Below are 9,873 nucleotides of genomic sequence, written 5' to 3'. Positions count from 1 at the left end.
TCTCCGTGATTTTCTGCTTATTTGAAATGTTTCATGATTTTGCGAATGAAATAATCAAAGATTGCCTTGATGATCACGACGTTTGATCAGTTTAATCAGTTTACGCTGTTAAGTGAATCCCCCTATTAAAATGATAATATGGTCCACTGCACGAATTTGTGCTGGCCTGCTTACTCTCACAAAAAATTTGACATTTGAGTGGTGCCGTCACCGCTCAAACGTCAAATTTCGTGTGAGAGTAAGCAGACCAGAATAAATTCGTGCAGTAATCCATAGGGGGATCCACTAAACAGCGTAAACCGGTTAAACTGATTGAACGTCGCGATTGCCAAGGTAATCTTTGATTATTTCATTCGAAATTTCATGAAACATTTCAAATAATTATGGCGCAGTTGTTTAATCTGTTTAATGAATCTCCTAATTATGTTACAGCTTTGGCAATTGAACAATTACAAGATTCTAACATTTGCCCCAGCGACACACACTTAAAAAGTTTGTATTAATTAAAAATTGAAAATGCATGTGGCGTAACGTTATGTAACAAAGTTTCAGCTCATGAATGGTAGAGTCAGTTGACGGTTTTTTTTTATAATAAAATATTCAACTAAGATCAAACTTTTGCTCCACCATACTCTATCCATTTTACTTCGGACTAAGACTCAAAATACGTTACAGTGTACACTAGTATGGGACAAATATCAAATTCTCGCTCCAGTCGACTTTTTAGATTCCATTTAGGTCCCATATGAACTGTGCAAAATTTCAGCGCGATCGGTGAAACTATAATTTAGCGCAAGCGTTTCAAAGTTTCCATAGGATTTACTATGGGAAAAGTTACACTTTCAGATAAAAAACCCCAGAGGTCACCCTTTGTCTCCTTAATTCACATCGATCAACATTTCTTGTAGAAAAATCATTTATGAAACTTTCTTTCGAAGACCGCAAAACGATTGGATGCTTGTGGGAAAAGTTATTGATTTATTACCGATTAGTGATCCAACGAGCGGCTTTTTGTTTTGTTTTATTATTTATTATTATTATTGTTTTATTATTTATTATTAGGGAAACTTCATTCTTACTATGCACTCTACGGTTTCGAAACAATGCTATGATGCCAAATTGTAATGAGATGCAGAGTGTAGTCTTATCAACTTATAGCTGGATCGAGACGCAAAAAATCCTATTCCAGGGCTCGAGCCTTGAATCTTCGAATCGGCAGTCTCATGCTCAACCATCTACACCAAATTGAAACTGATGCAAATGCGACAAAGAAATGTAATGACGTTTTAATCATGGGTAACTTTGTTTAATTTTGTGCTGGCAACTCTATGCGATTTTTAGTATCAACGCGACATACTTTTGATAATTAGTCAATGAAAACGAATTCCTACACTAAAATGATGTATGGACGAAATGTTCGTAACACATAGAAGCAATAGCTAATTAAATTAGTCACTCAAAATAATGTAAATTTACATGACTTTTAAATGAAAAACGATAAAAATATTGGATTTTTTCGCGATTTTTTAACGAAAATTGTTGAATAACTTTGAAATAAGCAATTTAAACACCGTAGTGTCTTCGGCAAAGTTGTAGAGTATTGTTCCAACTATATTTTAACGGTGTTTTCTGTACCTTTTCGGTACAATTTTCTGGATATTGGAGTACATTTTCGTTAAAATGCTCGAAAAAACACAAAATCGATTTGATACACCTCTAAACCTTTATCAATTTGGCTCAATTTGGGACTGAAGACTTGTTTTTGCATGTGGATTGATAATTTGATGTAACACGGGTAGGTCAAAAAAAGTGAACAGGTCTAGTCTAGTATGGGACCCGCTTGTATGGAAAAAATAAATCCTCGCTCCAGTCGACTTTTTCGATCCCATTTAGGTCCCATATGAACTGTACAAAATTTCAGCGCAATCGGTGAAACTATAATTTAGCGCAAGCGGTTCAAAGTTTGCATAGGATTTACTATGGGAAAAGTTATACTTTCAAACAAAAAATCCCAGAGGTCGCCCTTTGTCTCCTTAATTCAAATCGATCAACGCTTCTTGTAGAAAAATCATTTATGAAACTTTCCTTCGAAGACCGCAAAATGATTGGATGCTTGTGGAAAAAGTTATTGATTTATTACCGATTAGTGATCCAACGAACGGCTTTTTGTTTTGTTTTATCAGCAGCACTGCTGCTGCCGTTGTTGAATGGGGTGGCGGGAGGCATCACCACCCCCGGAAACAGCAGCAGCCAAGGCAGCAGCTACAGTGCTGCTAATAAAACAAAACAAAAAGCCGCTCGTTGGATCACTAATCGGTAATAAATCAATAACTTTTCCCACAAGCATCCAATCGTTTTGCGGTCTTCGAAAGAAAGTTTCATAAATGATTTTTCTACAAGAAATGTTGATCGATGTGAATTAAGGAGACAAAGGGTGACCTCTGGGGTTTTTTATCTGAAAGTGTAACTTTTCCCATAGTAAATCCTATGGAAACTTTGAAACGCTTGCGCTAAATTATAGTTTCACCGATCGCGCTGAAATTTTGCACAGTTCATATGGGACCTAAATGGAATCTAAAAAGTCGACTGGAGCGAGAATTTGATATTTGTCCCATACTAGTGTACACTGTAACGTATTTTGAGTCTTAGTCCGAAGTAAAATGGATAGAGTATGGTGGAGCAAAAGTTTGATCTTAGTTGAATATTTTATTATAAAAAAAAACCGTCAACTGACTCTACCATTCATGAGCTGAAACTTTGTTACATAACGTTACGCCACATGCATTTTCAATTTTTAATTAATACAAACTTTTTAAGTGTGTGTCGCTGGGGCAAATGTTAGAATCTTGTAATTGTTCAATTGCCAAAGCTGTAACATAATTAGGAGATTCATTAAACAGATTAAACAACTGCGCCATAATTATTTGAAATGTTTCATGAAATTTCGAATGAAATAATCAAAGATTACCTTGGCAATCGCGACGTTCAATCAGTTTAACCGGTTTACGCTGTTTAGTGGATCCCCCTATGGATTACTGCACGAATTTATTCTGGTCTGCTTACTCTCACACGAAATTTGACGTTTGAGCGGTGACGGCACCACTCAAATGTCAAATTTTTTGTGAGAGTAAGCAGGCCAGCACAAATTCGTGCAGTGGACCATATTATCATTTTAATAGGGGGATTCACTTAACAGCGTAAACTGATTAAACTGATCAAACGTCGTGATCATCAAGGCAATCTTTGATTATTTCATTCGCAAAATCATGAAACATTTCAAATAAGCAGAAAATCACGGAGACAAAACAGTACAGTTTGAAACAACAAACGCGTTTGTTGAATCTCAATATTAATAAATAGTAGTTTTCAATCGCAAATTTGTTATTTCAAAACCACGAAGTCGGTTTGATACAAACCGGCAAATTTGTTGTTTCTTCTACCAGCAATATTTTCATAATAATAGCCGAAGTCAGTTACTTCAAACCAATGTTTTGTAATTTTTACCAAAATGCAGTCGTTTATTTTTACTAAATCTTAGGTTGATTTAACTGCCTTAAACAAACCAAAACATTAGTTTGATTTTACCAATCCGGCGATTAAATCAAACCAATATTCCGGTTAACGCAAAAATAACAAACAAATTAGTTTGAATCAAACCAAATTACTGGATCATATTTGTCAACATCATATTTGTTTTTTTTTTCTATGTCATAACCGCATTTTAGTCTGAGCAGTTCAGCTGAACAAAAACTCAGCGATTTTCCGTTATTTAGAACTTACGAGAGATGCAGGTAAGTTAATTTTCTTTAAAATTAGATGTGTGAATCGACCATCTTGATTTTAATTAATTGAATTTACAGAATAAAAACATTACGAGAACTAACGTGCCGGATCTCCGATTAGATGGATATCTTGTCTGCGAATTTGTTGGACCTTGTTTTTTCACCACTAGTTTCACCATGATCGCCGAGGGATAATTGAGGTGGAAAACTCCGGGAAGATCGAACGGCTACGGCAAGGAGGACGGCAAAACCGTGCTGCCGGAGATGTTTGCCGTCGGGTACATCCACTCGAAAAAGAGGTACGTCAACATCCGAGAGCTGCCCAAGATTGTACAAACGATTGGATTCAATTTTGAGGATGCGTTGGATCTGGACAAGGATGCATTGGATCTGGAATGGCGAAGAGCCTGATGCCCTGCGAAGCTCTTGTGACCGGGACAGGTTCAGCGAGCCTTCGTTGCGATTGCGAAGCAGTTTGTGAAACAAATTTTCAAAACGTTTGAGTACAACGAACCAGAGATGCTGTTGAGGGTTCTCCACATGAACAATAGAGAACATAACAAAAAAAAAAATGTTTCTAGCGAATATTGTTAAGTCACATATTACATTTTGGTAAATAAATATGTGTAATTAAGAATTTATTTAAAATAATTTTCATTGTCATAAAAACAATAATGAGAAGAAGAGCAATCCAATAAAAACAACCAATTCGTTGGTAAATTCAACCGACCGCATTGTTTGAAATAAATCACATCACGGTTCATTTAAACTGTTGCATTTGGTTTGAAACAACTAATTTCGTTTGTTGATTTTGCAACCGTCATATGAAACAACCATCCGGGTAGTAATTTCAAACTGATTTTGGTTAAATTTACCAACGAATCCAAAAAAATAACAACCACATATTTCAGTTTGGTTTAACTAACGTCGTTTGTTGAATTTAACCAAAATGTCGTTTGTGCCAAATTCAACATTGAAATCCGGTTGAAATAAACCAAAACGCGTTTGTATTTACTAACTTTTTTTCTCCGTGATCATGGCTTACGCAGCAATTTAATCTGTTTAGTGAGTACCCCTAATATTTTAGTAATAGAAACACCTGTTACCAGTTAACATTTGATGTTGGATGTGGAATACACTTTAAATTCCGTTCTGAATTTTACCCAAATTAGGGTTAAATTTAACACACCGTGTGACGTCATTTGGACGGTGCGCACCTACCATACCATACCCTGGTCAAGTCAATTTCAGTACAGTGGACGGTTGCTGATGACTGATGCCACTGACGTTTGGTTTGGTAGAGCAATAGGTAGATGAAAGTTAAATGTGCTGATTCATCGTCGCTATGAGAAGATAAACATTCGGATAGTTTATTACAAAAGTTTCTTTAGTGAAGAACTATTTTCTTAAAGTCCATAGATACTGGCACACTGAACTATGTGAAGTAATTATGCTCAAAGTGTTTCCTTAGCTTATCAATTAAATAACTACTCTTATCGTTGATTAGGTGCATTTGCTGGTCTTATTTCTATAGCTGTTCACTTGAATTCATGCAACTTTTTCCTAAACGAAACTACTAAATCTAAAAGGTAAATTGAGCATAAATTTATTTGTTGAATTCTATAAAAACCTATCCTAAACGATTTAATAATAGTTACGTGCCTCAACCGGGAGGAGCTCGCATCAGAGCCAGAGTGGTACACGATAAAATAGGAGCACTAAACGTAAGCAATATCAATATTGTTATCTTTAATCCACTAATGAATCGTTTATTAAAGGAAATTTTAACCAACCAAAAATTCCTGTGGTGGTTTAACGTTTCGGAAATCCCCTCCAGTTGGCGCGACCAACATATTAAAATTTCGTTTACCCCGGAACGATGTCGGATCCAGGTATGGATGCTGCGAAGAAGACCAAAGGTAAGCAGCAGAAGTCTCCTCCTAGTATAAGGTCAGTTAATAAAGAACCCCCCAAAGACCCGTCTAAACAGACCCAGAACAAAGCCTCCAAAAGCGACATCGTCGCCAGTTCGACCTCTAAACCTCTAAATCCCCCTAAATCAGACCCTCAAGCCACCATTTCGGCTGAAAAGAGTTGTGCGTTATGCGAAAACCCGGTCAATGAGCGTATGGTGCAATGCAATACATGTGACGTGTGGCATCATTTCTCGTGCGTGGGTGTTTCCGAGGATATCAAGGGCTACAATTGGACCTGCTTGAAATGCGATACCGCGAAGGCAGCCAAAGGTGTGATTCCACGGAAGATGATGACGCGAGCTGCAGCTGCAAAAGGTGCAAAGAAGGCGAATCGGGAGGAGGGGCAGACAGATGGAGTGAACGAGCAGACGAAAGAGGCCGATGAGCTAGCCGGTGCAATCGGAGGGCCAGCTCCAAGCTTGAAAGCAAGCCGTTGGTTCCGTAGTTTCAGCAGCATCACGAAAGTCGGCAAAAGCTCGTTTGGACGTGGAACTGCAGCAGATCAAAGCTGAGGAGGAGTTGATGCGAGAAGAAATGCAACGGAAGCGAGAATTGGCGAAGAAGAAGTTCGAGGTCCTGAAGGAGATGGCTGATCTGGAAGGTAGTGGCGAATCCGCTGTTGATCAGCCGAATGTCGTCAATAAAGTTGAGCACTGGTTGAAGCGTCACAGCGAGATCCGTGAAAAGGGCAAGCAGTCGTACAAAGAAGCCAGAGATTATGATTCTGAAGACGGCGTGGAAACCGAGGCTTCGAGCGAAATTTCAGCGTCTGGTAGCGAATCAGATAGTGATGAAGAGATGTCGACGGACAGCGGAGCGGATCGAGATGGTAGAGCAGATGGAGCGCAATCCGTCGGAGAGCTCGTAGGGCGAAGGCATCTCAGGCCTAAAATGACCTCGACCAGGAAGGTCCCGAAAGGTGGAAGTAGCAACCGATCTGGAACGGAGCGACAACAATCATTGCAGAGTGACAGGAAGCTTTCGAAGGATGAACTAGCAGCCCGTCAAGTTGTTCCTCGCGAACTGCCGAAGTTTAGCGGTAATCCGGAGGAATGGCCGATGTTTGTGTCAACGTACGAAGATACTTCAGCCATGTGTGGATACACGGACGCCGAAAACATGATTCGCCTCAGGAACTGTTTGAAGGGAGATGCGTTCAACGCTGTCCGAAGTTTTTTGATGCGGCCTGAAACCGTGGGAAGAGCGATCAGTGCGTTGAAGCTGCGGTTTGGCAGACCGGAGACGATTATCGACTACTTGAAAGAGAAAATAATAGCAATGCCGATCATCAAGCCGGACGCGATGGACAAGCTGGTCGACTTTGCGCTGGAAGTTCAAAACCTCTGTGCTACGATAGAAGCTTGCGGAGAGAAGCAGTACATGTGTGATACGACGTTGCTGAAGGAATTCGAGAAGAAGTTGCCACCGCAAATCAGACTGGACTGGGCCCGATACAAGAGGAAGTTGCGGAAAACGAAGCTGTCCACGTTTAGCCGGTGGATATACAACCTGGCGGAGGATGTGAACGTGGTCTTCGAACCGCAGTCCCGTGGAAACAAAACGCAGGAGTTCGCTAGAGGAGTTCGTAAGGAGAAGTACGTGAGCACCCACGCTGAAGTGCCGGTCACGGATAGGTATCAGCAAGCCCGCCAAACTCAGCAGTCAGCAGTCGTAGGGAGCGGAGAATCGAAACCCTGCCCGGCCTGCAAGAGTGATTGCAAGTGTCTGGCAAAATGCAAGAGATTCCTGGATTTGTCGTACGAGGCGAAATGGGCCACTGTTCGCGGCTTCAATTGCTGTCGCAAATGTCTTCGGCAACATAAAGGTGGCTGCAATTCCGGAGAATGTGGAAAGAACGGTTGCACGTTCAAGCACCACGTATTACTCCACAGAGACTTAGCCGTACCCGGCGCATCGAGCAGTGTTACATCCAACAGATGTGGGTCTTCAAAGCAGAACGAAGAACGCAATGTCAATACGCACCAATCATCAACAGGTCCAGGATCGTTCCGGTACCTGCCGGTAACTCTGTATGGCGACGGAGTGCACGTGAGATGTTACGCCTTTTTAGACGATGGGTCAGAGTTGACACTCATCGATCAGCAGCTTGCAGAGGATCTTAAGCTTTCTGGAGCAGTTCTGCCTCTCTGCCTGAAATGGACGGGAGGTACCCACCGCTACGAATCAGACTCACAGAGTATCAACGTCGAAATATGCGGAAAGGATGGAAAGCGGACGTTATTGCAGGACGTGAGGACTGTCGAAGAGCTACAACTGCCGTACCAGTCACTAGATATGGACCAACTCTCAGAGCGGCACGGCTACCTGCGTGGTCTGCCCGTGGACTCGTATTGTAACGTTCGTCCACGAATACTGATTGGATTGAAGCATGCCAACTTAATGCTGGTGCGAAGGAGTCGTGAAGGCAAAATTGGTGAGCCAATCGCCGTCAAAACCAATCTTGGCTGGACTGTATACGGTGGCTGGGAATCGCAGGACTCTTCGAGTACAGCGAGTCATACGTACCACATCTGCTCCTGCAACGAACCAGGCCTGACGCATCTGAATCAGATGGTGAAAGATTACTTCTCCATGGATAGTTTGGTAGTTCAACCGAGCCACGTTGGACGGCTTTCTAAGGACGATGAACGCGCCATAGCTCTTCTGGAATCTCGCACTCACTTCAACGGAGAACGTTACGAAGCAAGCCTGTTATGGCGGTCCGACAAAATCCGTCTGCCGGACAACAAAGCAGTGGCAGTTCGTCGTTGGAGATGCTTGGAAAAACGCATGGAGAAGGACACGGAGTTAGCGAGCATCCTGCATGAAAAGATTGCGGAATACAGATCGAAAAACTACATCCGCAAGCTAACGTCGGAGGAGCTGTCAACAACATACGAGCGGGTATGGTACTTGCCTATTTTTCCGGTATACAATCCGAATAAGCCAGGCAAGGTTCGGATTGTGTGGGACGCTGCCGCCCAAGCATACGGGATATCACTGAATTCGGTGCTCCTCACTGGCCCAGACCAGTTAGCGTCTCTTGTGGGCATCCTGTACCAATTCCGTGAGCATCGAATAGGCGTTTGTGCCGACATCCGTGAGATGTTCCATCAGGTCGACATCAATCCTGAGGACCAGCAATGTCAGCGTTTTCTTTGGCGTGACCGCGACGAACACGGTGATCCAAGCATCTACGTCATGCAGGTAATGACATTCGGGGGGAGCTGTTCTCCTGCCACAGCCCAGTTTGTGAAGAACAAGAACGCCGAAAGATTCGAAGAAGAATATCCAACAGCGGTAGCGGTCATCAAAAAACGACACTACGTGGATGACATGGTTTTCAGCGTTGAAACGGAGCAAGAAGCAGCCTAGGAATGAATGGCTAGGGGGGTCTAATAAAAACCTAACCGCTAACGGAGCCTGTGGAGTACCAGGGCGCCCTCCACAGTATGTAGCCCTTACTGCGCTAACCGGAGCAATGGTGCAGTGGACCTTGTGTTTCTCCGAGACAATCAGCTGCCCTTCTTTAGTCTCACTTGAGGCTAAATAAGGGCGGGATTATGAAGATGTTGTTAATTAGTTTAAATTTTCACCTATATGGTTTCGCATTATGCGATTTACACAGTGTATTCTGTGTATCCTCGCCTTTGGCGTTTTCCAATCGATACCGATTTGGTTTTATTGTTGCTGTTCTTTGTTGTGCTGCTGTTGCGAAGAGTTTAATCTTACCTAGTTTGGGTAGTGGCTACGGTTAGGATAGCTCAGATCAATCTTCAGCATAAAAGAACAGCAACGATCAATCTTTGCAGACTTATGCAAAATGGTACAGCCCAAGTGGCCTTGGTACAAGAACCTTACTTTCGTAAGGGAAATTTCTATCTAGGAAACCTTGTGAACCCGGTGTTTGCCACTTTCAGTAAACATGAAATGGCAAACTCGCGTGTCATGCCTCGAGCCTGTGTGCTTGTCAACAACGCAATAGTTGCTACACTCATCTCTGAACTAACCACCAGAGATGTATGTGCTATCACAATTGATGTATCTGTTGGAAACCTCAACAGGAAATACGTCTATTGTTCTGTGTATTTACCACATGATGAACCATCCCCTAC

General features: G+C 41.9%; 1 protein-coding gene and 1 long non-coding RNA gene across 2 annotated transcripts; both read left to right on the top strand.

Moving 5' to 3' along the window:
* The first annotated feature begins 3,301 nt into the window (after nt 1-3,301).
* LOC134287255 (uncharacterized) lies at nt 3,302-4,511 on the top strand. The gene is made up of 2 exons (XR_009997158.1): nt 3,302-3,791; nt 3,861-4,511. It is a non-coding gene; the product is annotated as an uncharacterized LOC134287255 (long non-coding RNA).
* A 1,781-nt stretch (nt 4,512-6,292) lies between these two features.
* LOC134286772 (uncharacterized) lies at nt 6,293-9,133 on the top strand. The gene has a single exon (XM_062848444.1). It carries the CDS (start codon nt 6,293-6,295, stop codon nt 9,131-9,133), a length of 2,841 nt encoding a protein of 946 aa, XP_062704428.1.
* Nucleotides 9,134-9,873: the final 740 nt, after the last annotated feature.

This window comes from Aedes albopictus, chromosome 2, assembly GCF_035046485.1.
Source record: "Aedes albopictus strain Foshan chromosome 2, AalbF5, whole genome shotgun sequence".
NCBI classification, from domain to species: domain Eukaryota; kingdom Metazoa; phylum Arthropoda; class Insecta; order Diptera; family Culicidae; genus Aedes; species Aedes albopictus.
Note: the sequence above shows the minus strand (reverse complement) of the source record. Positions and strands in the feature narration are given on the sequence as shown.